Genomic DNA, 17,541 nt, shown 5'->3' on the forward strand with positions numbered 1-17,541 from the left:
AGTTAACATATTATAAGTACTCGAATGAACAAAATATATAACACTGGCCTAGTGATTTTTAGATATTTTACTCCAAAAATCGTACATATTGCACCTTTAAGTGAGTGGCCGGTGAGTAGCGGCTAGCGCTCTGCTAGTCACAAACATCTTTGTATGTGATTTCACTGATCCGATCACAAGATGTTTTAGACCTCATTTCTTGTGATCGTATAACCAAAAATGCCAGGTGGAAACAGGACCATGCTGTTTTTTTTGTCAAAGTGGCACCCAAGTGTTTCCCCAAATGAAAGGGGAGCGTAATGGGACAGTGATAGACCCGACCTGATTGCCCCACTAATTATGAGTTAATAGGAACTGCTGCCAAGCGGCTCCCTTTCAAAAGTCTTCAAAGCTTCAGAACTGTCATAAAAAGGCCGCTTTAATAATTGGGCCGACACAATCAGGTGAAGATAAGTTTTAAGATCAGCCTCAGACACCTGGCTTGCTGCCTGCCGCCCCACCTTCAAAGGGCCTGTCCGGTCATAAAGCAGGACGGTGAGGCGGACCTCTGTCAAGGGCACATCTGCAAAGCAGAGGCCGTATACACCTGCAGGCCAGCCGTCTCCCGGCCGACCTCTGACCTTTGGAAAATGAGCTCAGCTCTAGTTATGCTGAGGGGCGGGAGCAGAGAAAGCGTGTTGAGTGATTGACACTTCTGTCGCCCTGTCCCAGCTGCAGACGCTTCAGGCCCAACTGGAAAAGGAATGGATCGATAGCAAGAGGAAGATGAGCAAGATGGAGGACAAACTCAGGTACGTCCTGCTGATCTTCTCTTTATAAAGTCCACTGCCGTTCAAAAGTCTGGGGTCAGTGTGACTTTTAAATTTTTGCTATGTCAAATTTAAGATTAGTATTTCAAATAAATGCCATTCTATTCATCAAACAATCCTGAAAAAAAGTATTGTTTCCATAAAAATGTTAAAATAAAATAAAAAATGATTTCTGAAGGATCATGTGACACTAAGGAGTCTGCTTTGATCACAGGAATAAATTACGTTTAACATTATATTCACATAGAAAACAGTTATTTTAAATGGTAATATTATTTCACAATATTTTTGCTTTTATTCAGTTTTGATTAATTAAATGCAAACTGGCTTTGTCTTTTAAAAAATCGTACCGACAACACACTTTTTGAACCGTAGTGTAGACATCAGTATACTTTTTGGCACTTTTGACATTATTCACTTTCTTTGTACCTGGCCTTATTGAGAATTGTTATTGAATATTTCAAAAATAATTACATAAAAATATATCGTTTTATATTCAGCGATAAAGGCTATGTCAATAGGCATTGCATCATAAATATATATTATCCTTATGGAAATACTGAAGATGACTTTAAGAACACTCAAAACTAGCCCAAAACAAGCCCCGATACTTTTCGGGCGTGTCCCTGGTAAAAATTGCTTTTTTTCAGGTTTCTGGCGAGATTCTCCTGCTAAAATTTGTATTCCCTGCACTAAATATCACATTTTAAGTAACGCGTCAACCCGCGGACATGAAAAATAGCCCTTGGCAACAATGGTCAAAATCGTACTGGAGATCGCTGTCCATATTAGAAATTTCCTTGAACTCATGAGTCTCACTTTTGGACTTTCTGCATGAGGACGCCATCCGGAGTCGAGTACGAATGAAACATAAAATACATGTAGCGCTCCGTCATGCTCACATCGCCCATATTTTGGTTACAATTAACAGAAAAAAACACTGGTCTCTAAAAATCAAAAATGAGCACACTTTTGGATGTAAATATAACACTGAAAGGCATTGGCATTTAACAAGCTAATATAACATTAATATAACAAACTAAAAATATAATATTTCCCTTTTCAGGACTAGCAAAATAATGTCTACTTATTTTCTGTACATTAGCCAAATCTGCAGGATAACAGAGGTGGATGTGGGAGAACAGGGTGGTGGTTTTACTCCTTTTACGCTCCCTGTGGATCGGCAAGTCCTACAGACATTTTTGTACACGGCAATAGAAGCTGCGCTCTGTGACTGCTGGTGTTTTATGACGTTAAGGTTACTGTACGTTAAGACCAGATATTGCCACTGGATAATTTATGTGCCATATTATCATACATGTAGAGAGGGCGTGCATGTGACATCACTGTCAGCCGGAGTGACTGCAGTTACGCCCACCGAGTGGCAAAAGTACTGGGCAGCATTGGTTTTCAGTGTGAATGCTGCGAAAAACACACAAAACCAGGACATCCCTGTGCCCCCTCTGGACCGAGGGAGACCGACTTGATAATAGCGTGTAATTTTCTCACTCAAACCCCTGACGTTGCTGCTTCTGCTACTGATTGCTTTTAGAGGGAAAAGCTGCCCATAACCACTGGTCTAGGATCAGTTTTCTTCGTAATAATGTAGCCAATCACAGAAATGTTTCTTGATTTCTTGAACACAATGGCCAATCACAGACATGTCTGTTGATTTCTTGAACACAATGGCCAATCACAGAAATATTTGTTGATTTCTTGAACACAATGGCCAATCACAGACATGTCTGTTGATTTCTTGAACACAATGGCCAATCACAGACTTGTCTGTTGATTTCTTGAACACAATGGCCAATCACAGACATGTCTGTTGATTTCTTGAACACAATGGCCAATCACAGACATGTCTGTTGATTTCTTGAACACAATGGCCAATCACAGACACGTCTGTTGATTTCTTGAACACAATGGCCAATCACAGACATGTATGTTGATTTCTTGAACACAATGGCCAATCACAGACATGTCTGTTGATTTTTTGAACACAATGGCCAATCACAGACATGTCTGTTGATTTCTTGAACACAATGGCCAATCACAGACATGTCTGTTGATTTCTTGAACACAATGGCCAATCACAGACATGTCTGTTGATTTCTTGAACACAATGGCCAATGATAGACATGTCTGTTGATTTCTTGAACACAATGGCCAATCACAGATGTTTATGCTAGAATCCACTCTCCGCTCGAGTGTTTGTCCTGTGCTAAAGTGGAGACAATAAGTAAATAAGTGACAGCATTTAGTGATTATAAAGGGAGCGCTCTTAATGGGATGCGCTGTCTATGCGTTGTAAAACAATTATCAGGCCTATAATATATTCAGAATTTGAATAAAACTTGTGTTTTCCATTCTTGACAAGCGACCTCATACACAGGCAGAGGATACACAGGCCCATCAGCATAAGTGGGATGAAATTTGAAATTGCGATGACTGACAGTGATAAATGTTTATGTATCAAAATTAGGTTCATATAAATGTCAGGAAACACGATTCCTGGCTGCATGTCAATATCTACGGATCACTGGATATTTGGGAAGTTGTAAGGAACACTATATGGAGTCCAACCTTTAGTTTAATCTGATAACCATTTGTTTTACTCGTGTTTTCCCCTATTAAATGCAGTCACGCAGCAGCTCTTCTGTCACTCAGTCCGGCTGAGGGGGCGTTCCGGCGGGAAAGGGTTAAGTGTTATTATCGCCAATACCGTATGTCGCGACACCCCTAATTTACAAGTATTTGTTCTATTATTTAGATGCGGATTGTCATTTGAGTGTCAAGGGCAATATTTGCTCAGTCTTGCCTCCCTGACGGCTCTGCTCCTGTATTGTTGAGTGCTAGCAGAGACCAGTAAAATGTGAACAATGCTGTGGTCTGGGCTGGATTATGGGGCTGTGGAAGAGGCTCTGCTCTAAGTCCTGTTTTGGGAAGGCCATCTCCTGGCCCACAGCAGAGCCCTAAGATGTGGAGCTAGCGTGGGGTTACTGCCTGTGCTCCCGGAGCCCGTTCCCAACCGCAGGAATGCAGCGGGAGATGTGGAAGTGGTTAGGATGGCGTTCTGAGGAAACTCGCAGGGTTTGTGTGCCGGGTGGAATCACACACTTCAGGTTAGTTAGTCTGGCCTGGCTTTTTCACTGTCACTCACAGAAAAAATAAAAGAACAAAACTCCCCTGACAAGCTGCGTGCCACGTTTAACGTACCCACCAGGCCCAGATGTGAGATTATTTACAATGTCCAAACGTTGGTGGAAAACTTCCCATTTAGGTTGAAGAATGACATCAGGTTGGATTGGACCCACCAATGAGCTCATTATTTGCTGTTTGTTTGTTTGGCCCTTGTCCTGGTGCATCACACACTCTTGGCAGTAACTGCGTGTTTAATTAGATTTCAGTCATTAACTCTGCCAGTGGACATGTGACATCATCATCGCCTGGAGCACCAGACTTGGTCCTGAATTTATAGTTTTTCCTAGAATACCTTTCCTTGACACACTTTTTTTCTGTCGCTTAGTTCCAGTATCACTTACCGTGTATTTCCATCGACACGTTTTTTTGGGATTGAAAGCAAAAGAGGAAGCTCTGCTGTAGATTTTTGGGATAAATGATATACAGAAAGCAAACGGAGAACGTTGCCCATAATAGTCAGAGTGCACGCTTTAAGGGATCGTTTACCTGAAAAGGATAATGCTGTCATTAATTTCTCACCCTCGTGTCGTTCCAAACCCATTAGACCTTTGTTTGTCTTCGGAACACAAATTAAGATATTTTTGATGAAATCCGAGAGGTTTGTGAACCACACAGGCAGCAACGTCATTGCTACTCTCAAGGCCCAGAAAGGTAGGAAAGACATCCCTCGTTAAAATAGTCCATGTGACTCCAGTCGTTCAAAGCATTAACTCCCCCTCAAGCCATCCTAAGAGTATATGACATTCTTATTTCAGACAAATACAATCAGAGTTATATTAATAAATGTCCTGGCTCTTCAAAGCTTTATAATGGCAGTGAGTGGCAGCAGAAAATTTTAACCCAACATTATAAAAGTGCTCCACGCGGCTGCGGGGGGTTAATAAAGGCCCTCTGAAGTGACAGTGCAACGTTCTACGTCAGAACGCCGGCTCATTATTGGCCGATGCTGTTCACGTGAGCACCAAGACACAGGTGTGTAATGCTGATGCAGGAGCCGGCCAATAATGAGATATATAGAACTGTAAAGTAATATCTTTACTTGAAATAAATAAATGTTAACTGATGTACAATACAAAAAAACTTTTCTTATTTTCATTAAGTTGAAATTAGCCTGTTATTTAGTTTCATTAACCTGATGCACCGATCTAAAACTGAAATAGAAATAAAAAAATAAAACAAATTCTTTAACCAAACTTAAATGAGAGCAGAGTTAAATTAAATGAACAACACCTATAGTTTTATAAAATAACTATAAAATAACTAGTATGGCTAAATCTGATACAGTGTTTTAGTTGTTCCCCTAAAGTTATTAAATGCACTCCTAAATGATTCTCTTCAGGAGCACAGATACTGAAATGCTCTATTGTAATAGACTGAACTGGGATCTCTTTAGCACCACTTGCATTCTCTTCAAAAAGAGTTGCACTACCTTTATTTATTAGTATAATACAGGACAGTGGAAATGATATAATATATAATTATGAATCCACTGTGTTGTATCCTATTTAAACAACTGCATTGATCTCTTTGCGTCACAAATGATTCATTTTTAGTAACAAACCCTCTTTTGTAAATGAATCATTGAAATAGGACAACTAATAAACGAAAGAAATCAGGTCTGGCTGTCATTGGCACATATGTAATTTAAAACCATTCCAGGACGTTTTGCATGTCTTGTTCCGTACAGCACAGCGCTTCCTTTCATCTGCTGAATTGTGTTTTTTTTCTTCTGTGCCGTTGCTTTAAAGTGTCGAGATGAAACGAGTGCCGTTATCTGACGTATGCGTTAGTGCGCCAGACACACGCGGCTTAGGATGAATAAATTAGCCCCGCATGAGCAATGAACAACACAGATGCCCATTTGTGTCAATAGGCAGCCGCATTTACGCTGCAGTCCTCATCGAGCTAATTAAACAGTCATTGGGCTAACGAGCAGCCAGGATCCCCGGTCTGCTACCTACCTGCCGTTCAGGGTCTTTTGGCCGCTTTAAAGTCAGCGCTGAACTTCAAACAGCCAGCCAGCGCACACATCAAGAGAGCAACGCCTGATAGCAGAGATCAGAGGATGAGCAGAGAAATTTAAACGAGATGAAACCGCATAAAATGCTGGCTGCTCACCGCGTTATATCCCGGCATGTTGGACACACTTTCATGCGCATAAGTGGGACAGAGAGGCCGAAAATGTATGTAATGTTTAGCATGGCTTGCATCATTTTCTTTTCGTGATGTATTTAGGCTTTTGCGTGCCCTTTTGATATGCTCATGTGAATTTAAACATGTATATGCGTGCAGACACAAGCAGCTGGTGTGCTGTTTGTTTGTCCTGAGCCCCCTTCACATCAAAAGACGCACCCCCTTCCCGATGCAAATGAGAATCGGCGCATTGTTTAACTTTCCGTTGCTATGGCAATACCACAGTCAGCTACCACAGTCGGGGAAAAAACAACAAAGTTAGCTCTTTTTGATCAGTGTGTCTGTCTGATCATCAGAGGAAATGCATATACATGACGAGCAGTTGTGCTCTGAATGTTCATACGCGTCTTATTTTGACGAAAGTGATGCAGAACTTTTTGGAGCTGAACCAGAATTATTTCCTTTACTTCTATCCCTATTTAAGCACACATCCCGCAGTGTCAACTGAACAGCCCAACTCTGTTCCCATAACTGCAAATGACAGTACAATATGTTTGTCTTAAAATGCGGCGTAAACTCACAGGAGGGGAGTGCCACAGGGATATGTGTTTGGCCCGACCGTGTTGTCCCACGTCTGCAGCTGCGGATCTCTTTGAGTCTCGGCTTCGGCCCAGTCCGGCTCTGGTGGGGGTTGAAGGGAAGGGGGCACATCCCTGGGGATTCAGAGGCCAACATCAAACGGACTAATCACTGCAGTCCCGCTGGATCAGACGGAGGATAAGAATAGGCAAGAAAATAAACCAGCTGGCCCTAAACTCAGCTCCTCGTTTTGAAGACGATAGTGTTGCATTCCCTGGATGAACCACTCATCATTTGTATTCGTGCAAATCTCCTGTCCTTCCAAAACATGAGTTTGCTGAGCTCCTACAGACATAGAAGAGGCTAATTATTGTCTTTGTATTTGGATATGTATTTTTGTCGGTCTGAGTTGATGCTCCAAGCCAGGGAGAGTCAGTTCTTAGGGTGTGTTTGGAATGGCATACTACTATTTTTGCATTATGCATTGTATATGAACTTTCTATTTGCTTGTCTGGGTGACCTACCGCATTTGCCTAACTGCTTTGTATGCATACTGCAGGAAATATTGTATTTATCCCACAATGCAATGCATGCTACCTGATATTGCAAATGAATGTCAGTCAATAGAAGTTTTTGACAGATTTGTCAGTTTAATGCAATATTTGGGTAAAAATACACAAAGAAGGATTTGCCAACAGAGATTGTTGGCTTTATTGCGGATGCACAGGGATGTAGTGAAGCTCATGTGATCTGCTATCTGAAACACATGACTATAGCAGTGCAATTTGGTGACAACCATTGATTTAATTGCTATCAGTGTGAACACACATTTCATTTGAATGTGCTGCATTTCTGTTAAAGGGGACATATTATGCCCTTTTTTCACAAGATGTAGTCTCAGGTGTCCCTAGAATGTGTCTCTGAAGTTTAAGCTCAGAATAGAGTGGATCCTTTACACGAGCTTCGGATAGGGATGCACCGATACCAGTTTTTTAGAACCGATCCAATCCGATATAAAAAATTCGGTCGAGTATCGGTCGATACCGATAGTAAACCGATACCAATCCGATACCAATGCAGTTTTGTTTTAAAAATTTGATGTAGAATTTCTATACCTCAGTGCGTTGAACTGATAATCACTCTTTTTTGAGTTAAACACAATCTACTAAATACAGACAAACTTTGTAACAAATAAAAACAACAGATAAATAAATAAATAAATTGTATATATATATATATATATATATATATATATATATATATATATATATTTAACTTTTATTGTGATTAAATATATATATATAATCACAATAAAAGTTAACAAAATATTTTTTTTACACAAAATACATTTGTGAAAAACAAGTAAATATATTTATAGAAATAGGGCATATATACTAATTAAACTACATTTATTTTAAATGTATAGCACATCTTTTTAATGAGGCAGCAACATAATATAGATAGGGCAGAACAAGAAAGGCTATTAATAATATTTCATAACGCAAAAGTATTAGAATACGAACGGCTTCAAAACGAAGCAGCACAAAGCGATGAAGTATATTAATATTCATCTGTACCTCTCATTAAACTATGGAATGGCTTCAGAACACTTACAATATAGTGCACGAATCGTCAAGGATGCTTTATAATGTTTTTGTGCCTTTTGTGGGGCACTGGGGCTTAAGAATAACACAGAATATTATGCGCACATTATCGAATTTGGTTTGGTCCTGTCTGACCAATACCCGATCTGGCAAATAATGGCGGATCAGAGCTGATACCGATATGGTAAATGGACTGCATTTATATAGCGCTTTTAACAGACCCTATGGCCATCCAAAGCACTTTACTTTTTGCCTCACATTCACCCATTCACACACCGACGGCGATGTCTGCCATGTAAGGCGCCATCCAGCTCGTCGGGAGCAGCTGGGGTTAGGTGTCTTGCTCAAGACACTTCGACACTTGGTCAGGTGGAACCGGGGATCGAACCACCAACCTTTCGGTTTGTAGACAATGTACATGAACCACTGAGCCACTGCCGCCCCTGATACTGAGTATCGGATTGGTGCATCCCTAGCCGTCAACAACAAAACAGGCGTATCTCACTCAGCCAACATGTCAGAAATAACCAGTTATGGAGTGCAGACTTATGTTTGTGCGGGACACAAATGTAACCATAGTAGCCGTACAGCGTTCTAGAAAGCTCATTAAGACAGGACATTTGCAAACATTCACAAAATATGAAGTGCGATCCTCACTTGTTCTGGATATGAAGTTAGAGCACGAAGCGTTGGTATTGACCCATCCTTCAAAAACAACTTTTCCACAAATTCAGCGTTGCACTGACCCTTGTTGGTGAAGCAGTCATGCATAAAATGATTTGCGCAAATATATTTTATATTATATATTCCTTCATAAATATAATTCAACCACGGTGTCCTCAGTGGCTCGGATGCCGGGAGTCTTTGGAGTCTCGTATGTTCGTTGGTACATCAACAACAGAACATTAGTAAATGTAGCTGCGAGCAGCCATTAATGAGGCCAAGCGCATAGAAGGCATTAAGGCCGTGTGTCTTCCAAAGCGTTTTTTCACGCAGCTGGCTGGCATTTTCAATTGTTTTCAATGGGAGCGCCGCGTTTTTAGAATGCCCGTAGCGCAACGAGCCGCTGAGCCAGTATTTCACGCTCAAGCACTGAGCACTCTGCATTTTTTACTTGTCGCCGAGAGTTCACCTTTGAGTAAAATGCAGCGCTCATCACTGTCACTCTTCACCCAGCCGTCCAATCACAGTGGAGGAGGGGCGGGACAAACACAACACAGACCAACCACCACATTATGCGTGTCGTCATCAGATGATAACAAGCAATAATAAAGGAACAAAATGATTTAAAACAAGATCCAGAGCAAATACTTTACATTGAATCTGCTTTTTTATATAGAATTAATACAGAAACAAACTACCTGTGAAATTAGAAGCACTTCCGCAGATTTTCCATATCATAACAAGAGTCTCGCTGCGCTTTTAAAACGCTCTCAAGCGCTCACAACGAGGTGGGCGCCTCCCGATTTCAGCTGGCTAAAAACGCTTTGATGGACAGACGGCCTAAGACATGCCAGCATGGTTTGGAGTGTCAGACCAACTTCATCAGCAATCAAAGGCATTTTAAAATGATTTTAGGCAAAATAGCTGAAAAATCATAAACACATTCACTAATAATATGATTTATTGGTTTATCACTTTTGACTGATAGGTGCCACAGTTATGAAATTGATGTGGTGTTGTCAGAGTGAGGTGACAATGACACAAGCAAAGTTTGGTGTCATTATGTACAAGCATTGCAGAGATAGAGCCTCGAGTCATTTTGGCAACCTGCCTCAACTTCATTGCTGCAGCATATGGAAACGGTTTTGTCAGTTGACAAAAAATTAATAACTTCGAGTTCGAAAAAGTAGGTTTTTAAAGGAAATCAAAATGGCGAACAGAAAGTTTGGCCAAATATGGTAAAATTGGTATCTGTGTTATCAATTTTATTATACCAGTTTTATGACTATAGTCAATTTTAATGATAAGTTATTAGCGTTTTTGGAAAATTCATTATAATTACGTTTGTCCACAAGGTGGCGCAGCCCCAAAACGGTCTTTTTGAGTACCTTCAGGGCTTGGTGCCAAAGACACATACCGAGTTTTGTAATGATACTCCAATGCGTTCGTAAAATATAGCACTTTTTGACCAAATTCAAAATGGCTGACTCCCAAAATGGTTGATATGGGAAAATTGGCTATGCTATGGCTCGGCATGATGCCACGAATCTAAAGAGACATGTTTTGTGATTTTTGGCTAAAGCATTCTGAAGCTGTCATCAAAAATGTCACATTTTCGTATCTCTGGACCACTAGATGTCACTGCACCGAAACGCTGCAGGCAGCCGCAGGTCATGCTTGGCATAACACACACCAAGTTTGATTAGAATATGCTAAAGCTTCGTGGAGATATAGCCTGACTTTAATTTGTGTGTACACTTTGTTGAATTCATTCGCGTTTTATTTAAGAACGGTTTAACTAATCATCTCGGGTCTAATATCGTTCTGTCAGCATAGTCTGAAGATGATCTGAAAAAAGAATTTTGTTTCTAGCCCTTAGGGTTCAAAAGTTATTAGCATAAACATAAGTCAAACTTTGGACAGGTGGTGGTGCTAGAGGGATTGAGCTAGAGACTCAAAACTGTTATGTGACAAATCAGCCGGGCCTCTATGAGTGTGCCAAATTTCACAACTTTCCCGAAAGCGGTTCTATGGGCTGCCATAGACTCCAAGACAGAAGAGGAATAATAATAAGAACGCTAACGATTTCAATAGGTGCCTCCACAGCTTCGGTCTGGAACAGCGTTATGAGAGACTGATAATGATTGATAGGGATTATAAAAGTAGCATAGGGTGGATTTTTACCATTATAGGCTGGTTATTTACACACACCTGTGTTCAAACACCTTATAAATCTGAACTTTGCATAATAGGTCCCCTTTAAAAGCAGATCAAGCTCCCAAGATATTGGCTTAGCAAGACAAAGACATCCGTCAAACATTTTTATAGGAGAAAACGTTCATAATATTTCAGCAAAGAAAATGTTTGGACAAATTATGAGTGCAAGAGTCGCAAAGTGGGGCAAACATGCCCATGTACCGTAGAAACACGCATGACCCTTCATCTCAGCATAAGGATGAGTAACTCCTTGAGTTGCGTCTGATTGAAAATCTGCAGCATTGCTCTTGGCAGTAAACAATTCACATGTGTTGCTGTGCAGAAGCTTTCATTTTTGATCGTGGATAGGTGATTGAAATCTGATCTCCGCTTTGATCTGCTAAGCTGATTCAAATACATGCTTGTGCAACTCGCTCCAACACCACTAACACATGAGGCTCAGCTGCATATGTGACAGGAACACACTTTTATTCCCCTCATCTGTTTTACTTTCTTTTTTTTGTGCAATTATGTGCCAGATTTTTTTATTTTTAAGCTTTGCATTGTTTATGAGTTATGGTCTGCATGCATGTGCGTCTAACACATGCCTGATGTTCTGAAGCATTACTATAAATTAATGAATCCAAAGTGTCCAAAACCACATTGAGAGAAGGCTGTTCGTTCGCCATTGCTAGGAGAGAGGCGGGAGGCGTGCCCCGCTGCACAGGAATGGAGAAAACAGGCCGCCGGTTCATGCATCTGAAAGCATTTAAATCGAACACAGTCACACTTTCCACAGAGCATTACATGCATACCATCAGCCCCTGCTCGTCCTGTAGGTGGCGCCATACAGACACACTGATCCTAGGAGTGAGCTGAAAACTAAGAACAAATTCCTCATGTTTGGAATTTCCTCTGGAAGTTTTAAAGGGATACAGATGTTGTTTTCTTGTATCTACGCAAACCACAACGTTGGATAATCGGCCCACACTTAAAGCAGGAGGGTTATGGTGTGTGTCATTGCATGTGTCTTTAGCACTGGGAATGACATTCATTAAGAGGCGTCCCTGAATGTAATCCCACCCAAGAGTCACACACTTCACTGATTCAGCAGCGCACACATCCCTGGTGGTCCACACCGTCGCAACAATCACAAATCAACACTAGTCGAATGAACAACTCTGGGTTTCGTTTTAGGGTCAAATAGGCGAATGCATCTCTATTTGGGTTAATTACAAATTGAAAGGAATAAAACAAACCTTTTAGCAGTTTAACATTCAGATTTCACAAACGGTTGCCAGATATTTTCTCACCATCAAAGCCTGTCAAAGCGAATATTTTTGACAGCATGCAGGCAGTCTGAAAGAAGAAAAATGCATATTCTGGCACGCTGAGCTGCATATTGATTGGCTATTTTTTCAGTGTGTTTGTAGTTGGATACTGGCTCACTAAATTCAGTATTATGCTGCGTTCACATGACATCACGCATTTCATTTAGAAAGTGCCATCCTGTTAGCGTCTTGTACTTAAAAAAACGAAATTTGTCGAGAGGGTCTGGTTTTCATATTTAGATTTTTTGTCTTGTTTCCAATATAAATATCCAAATATTCTCGGTAACACTTTATTTTAGGGTTCAGTTATAAACTATTAACTAGTTGTTTATTAGCATGCATATTACTAGAATATTGTCTGTTTATTAGTAATTATAAAGCACATATTAATGCCTTATTCTGCATGACCTTATTCTACATCCCTTAATCCAACCCAATACCTAAACTTAAATGCTACAAAAACTACCTTACTAACTATTAATAAGCAGTAAATGAGGAGTTTATTGAGGCAAAAGTGGTCGTTAATAGTGAATATGTGTTCCCCATACTAAAGTGTTACCAAATTCTTATAAATCAAGATGAAATTACATGAGATATGTTTTATTGTTTAAGTTAAGTTTTTGTTTAAAAAAAAAGAAAGCAAAATGATCTGCCAATGGAATTGAAAAATTATCTCATTTCTGTTTGAAATCTGTTTCTTTTTGTCACCCCATTGGCAGATCATTTATTTTAGACATGTAATTTTGCTTTTCTATAAATGCATCTGAGAATTTTTGGGATATTTAGACTGGAAATGAAAAAATACTAAATAAGTAGAACCTTTTTGCAGTGTTGTCATTGGTTCCGGAAGTATTTTATGTAAAAAGGTCTTCATTAAAGCATTATAAGCCGTGAACAACGCCAGCCAGCTATGAGGAGGAGAATCACCACTTTACAAACTTACATTTAAAGCAAGAAAGTATTTGAACGTCAGACAAAACCGAGCAAGTGTACTTAACTTTGTGAGTGAAAGAACTATAAATCCAAGATGCATTGTGAATGGCAATCAAATTCAAAATTATATAAAACAATTCTTTGAACGTTTTCCATTATATCTATTTCAATCATGACAACTCTCGGGGTGAAATAGATTCAAACAGCATTTTATTAGCATAGAGCATAGACTGTACATATGCTCCTGCTGCTGCTGAGCAAATACATAAGTTCAGCTTAGTCAAGATAACAAGAAAAGGCCGCTGCAGAATGATATGAACCCCGTAGCAGATCTCTACAGGTGGCGCTGGGGAGGAGGTGGGATTATGGGAGTTCTCGTAATGTGCGGCGCGCTGATAGCTTTATAAATAAAGCCACGTAAATGAGGAAGTACCTCTGGTTGGTTGGTGTCATAGAACTGAAAGAACCAATCAGTGTTTATTAGAGTTTCCTGAAGTTGAAATGATGCAAACAGATGGATTTAACAAAAGCATATACCATTGATTAACAACCTCTGAACTTATTAAATGTGTATGGGCTCTATCGTACACATGGCGCAATGCAATGCCAGGCTGGATTTTTTTTTTTTGTGCTAGTTTCAGCCCAACACTTATCATTTTCACGTCCAGCTCCAGGTTGTTTAAATATCAAATGCACTGGCTCATCTGTTCCCCCATGGGCATCTGGTCTGAAAACCAGGAGTGTTCAGGAGCATTGTTGGAGCGTTGCTATTTTGAGGAACTGAAAACGACTGAGCCATTGACCAACACAAACCTGCTCTAAAGGCAATAGTGCAGTATTTTAGTGTTATTTAAAGAGTGTGTTAGTAATATGAGCCTATAGGCGGAGCACAACACACAGACACTCTGATTATTACACACACAGGGACGCACAGCAGCACACACACATTTTTAAATATAAAAAATAAAAGGATTTCCTTATGTAAACAGTGAATCTTCCATGGCGCAAACGCAACTGGCTTTTAAAGGGAATGGGAGATGAGGCTCTGATTGGTTTATTGCACATTTCGCCCAAAACACACCCATGACTCATTAAGAGAAGAGGCACAAACCCTTTTAGACCATGAGCCTGGAGCGCTGACCATTTTTTCAATTGTTAAACTAGTAAAAGTGTATTCGGACTCGCTGTAAGTGCACCTACGCCATGAGCTTCAGACCACACGGTTAGATCGTTAAAATGGGGCGCTATAAGTTCAAAATTTTTGCAATTTGGTGAAAATTATTCTTTTTACTTCCGGAACTGTTGCAAAAGGGAATATCAAGTCAAGCTCATTGCACTGTGGGATAATTGACTAGAGTGACTATATATAGCATAGTATACTACACATTTTGGCAAATGCGTATGTATTGCGTGCATACAGAACATTTGCACAGTATGCATCCTATATTCTATCTCAAGTGGAGTAGCTATTCTGAACATAAGGTGCTTTCAAGTCCTCTTCAGAATTTCATATTTATAAGGTGGAAAGTCGTAATTACACAATCCTTTTAAGTCACTTTGGTCGGAGCAAGATGGCAATCTCTTTGAACAAAATAATGAGTATAAGCCACGTTTTTTGTTCAATTTATGAAGGTGCTGGAAATGTACTTATCACAATTGTACAATTAATTGTATCCATTTCTACACATATTCTATCAATATAGATGCTTCATCCATTACATCCACCATGTTTTCTCACAGGCAAACCCCCCACTCGGAGTTGTTCACTTATAATTACCTGTGTGGTGCCGTTCATGTGCGTTGATGACTTTAACACACCAGTAGTCTCATGTCTCTCCTTTATTGCATTAGTGTGAATCTGCAGGCAAAGTGGCATCAAACTGCCCGCGCTAGAGTTTGCATTCGATTTTGGTTTTAAATGACAAGAAGAAAGTCATATCTCAATCAATAACCACCCAATCTCTTTGACCTCAGGCGGATATTTGACCTTGAGCGCAGGGTGTTAAAACGGCGTGTTCATGCAGCGGCTGCTGTTATTTTTGAACGGTGCGTATTTGCATGTCAGTCGTAAAGTGCAAAGCTGTTTCTGTGCGTTTCTGGCTCTCGGGGGACCGAGGAATGAGGCGCTCCTCTTTTGAGGGCGCTGAAAATTTCAGCTTTGCGTTTTCTCTCTGGCTTTAATGTGCTGCCTCTTTTTTGGGCCCCAGCTTTGATCTGGTGCTGGATGTGTTATCATTCCGTCAGGATGAGCTCATGGAGTGGACGGCCTTTGGCTTCACACTGGTGTGGAGAGGTGTAATCCACCTGGAATCCATATGTCTCTCCCGGTGTGTTTATAGCCCACGTCCAGAGAGACTGAGTGCTGGCCAAGTAGGAGTATAATATGAAGATGCTGCGCATATAAAGCATTTTGTAGCCTGACGAGAATAGTTTCAACATTATTCTTGTTATTTTACAGTGCCCTTGTTACACTTCACATGTAGTTAGTACAGTAATTACTATAAATTGTGCATGCTTTTATGCAACTAACCCTAAACTCCACCCTATAGTAAGTACATGTAGTTTATTAGTATTACTTGAATGTGTAATACTAAATACTGTTTGTGTTGTGTAATATTTGTTTATATTGTGTATCTGCTTTTTAAGTAATCTCAGAACAAATACATATAAATAAATATTTTCAAAAGGCTTGCTTTTTATCTTTTCTAGTTTTAGCAGATCTTCCCCAACTGTCGTGGATCATTATTACTCTTGTGTCATCGCTAATGAGTCTGCAGCCTGTTGGGTGAATTGTGTATTGTTTTTTGTACTGTCACGCAAAACCGTGTTTATTGTGTCGTCTTTCACGGGTCGGAGACGGCGTAGGGCACGAGAACAGGTTCCTCGAGGCCGTGGGTGCCAGAGACTCAGACGTCTGACGGGTTGAACGCAGCCTGAATGAAAATGAATGGGTGCGTTTGTGTGGCCATGGCGTTTGAATTAGCAGCATCTCCAGTCTTATTTACAGTACAAGCTCCCCATCGAAGCGTCCTGCTCTCCACATTGGAGGCGTCCTGTGGTTAAGGAGGTTTGGAAAATTGACCCTCCTGTCTGACTTGTGGCTAGGCGGAAGCACTGTCGCCCTTTCCTTAAGTCCCTTCCTTCTGCTTTTCCCCCAAAAAATCCCCTTAAAGAGTGCAGGATGAGAAGGATTTCCTCTGGTTTGACGGCACATCTTTAATTTGAGTCTGCTCGTCTTCCACTCTTCTCCGAGCTCAAACCCCAGCCAAAGCCGGCGGCCTCTGCGGAGCTGGCATTCCCCTTTCCCTGCCGCGTTGCTTTATTTGTCCTTCCCCGTTCTGCCCTCTCATCTCACCCCTCTCTGTGACGGATGGTGACGGACTGTCTGCTCTCCTCGGCTTCCACACCCTAGGTCAGCCTTTTGTTGCTCTACACACCTACATGCATCCAAGAAGAGGAACCTTTACCTTCTTGAAGAATATTCAGACAAAGTTTAAAGCTCGCTTATGGATCAGTTGTGTGTTCTTAACCAATGGGTTTTCTACCCACGGTCAGCCTTTGACCGCAGAACGCTGCTAATGGACATGTAGCACTTTTATCTCTTCTCAAAACAAGGCCGATTTCAGAAAACAGTGTTACGCATATTGTTTATTACAGAGTGTACTATTTTTGTTTTGGTTTGGCCAGTGGTTCCTCAGCTGGTTTTGCTTCAGGACAAAATTTTGACCAATGCAGGACCAAAAGTATGAATTATACAAAAGTAAACAGAAACCTTAGAATCAAACAATGAAATATAGTAATATTACCAATATTATCTTTGAACTGCAAAGGGCCATCACTAAGCAAAGTTTTTAACATAACATTGGCTAAACATGGGATGTGGTCTTGAGTTCAAGGCTGCTGGAGCAGCATGCTGGGGTTTGGAGATGCGTTTTTGACATGCCGTTTTAAAAGTGTGGCATATATGTCACAAGCACTGAAAAACCCAACCCAGGCTCATTGGAAAGACGTGACTCTGCCTACATTTTTGCAACACCCGAATTATGCACCTCCAGGTACGTTTACCTGCACTTTTTGGGTGAAATGTCC

At 40.6% G+C, this 17,541-nt stretch overlaps 1 protein-coding gene across 2 annotated transcripts in view; it reads left to right on the forward strand.

The window, feature by feature from the left end:
- The window catches only part of cep112 (centrosomal protein 112), a 299,282-nt gene that overhangs the window by 70,417 nt on the left and 211,324 nt on the right, over positions 1-17,541 (forward strand). For both annotated transcript variants that reach the window (XM_067424733.1, XM_067424741.1), the window contains exon 17: positions 712-791. In XM_067424733.1, coding sequence (XP_067280834.1) covers positions 712-791 — 80 coding nt within the window. The remainder of the gene's footprint in view (positions 1-711; positions 792-17,541) is intronic.

Source organism: Pseudorasbora parva, chromosome 2 (assembly GCF_024679245.1).
Source record: "Pseudorasbora parva isolate DD20220531a chromosome 2, ASM2467924v1, whole genome shotgun sequence".
In the NCBI taxonomy this organism is placed as follows: domain Eukaryota; kingdom Metazoa; phylum Chordata; class Actinopteri; order Cypriniformes; family Gobionidae; genus Pseudorasbora; species Pseudorasbora parva.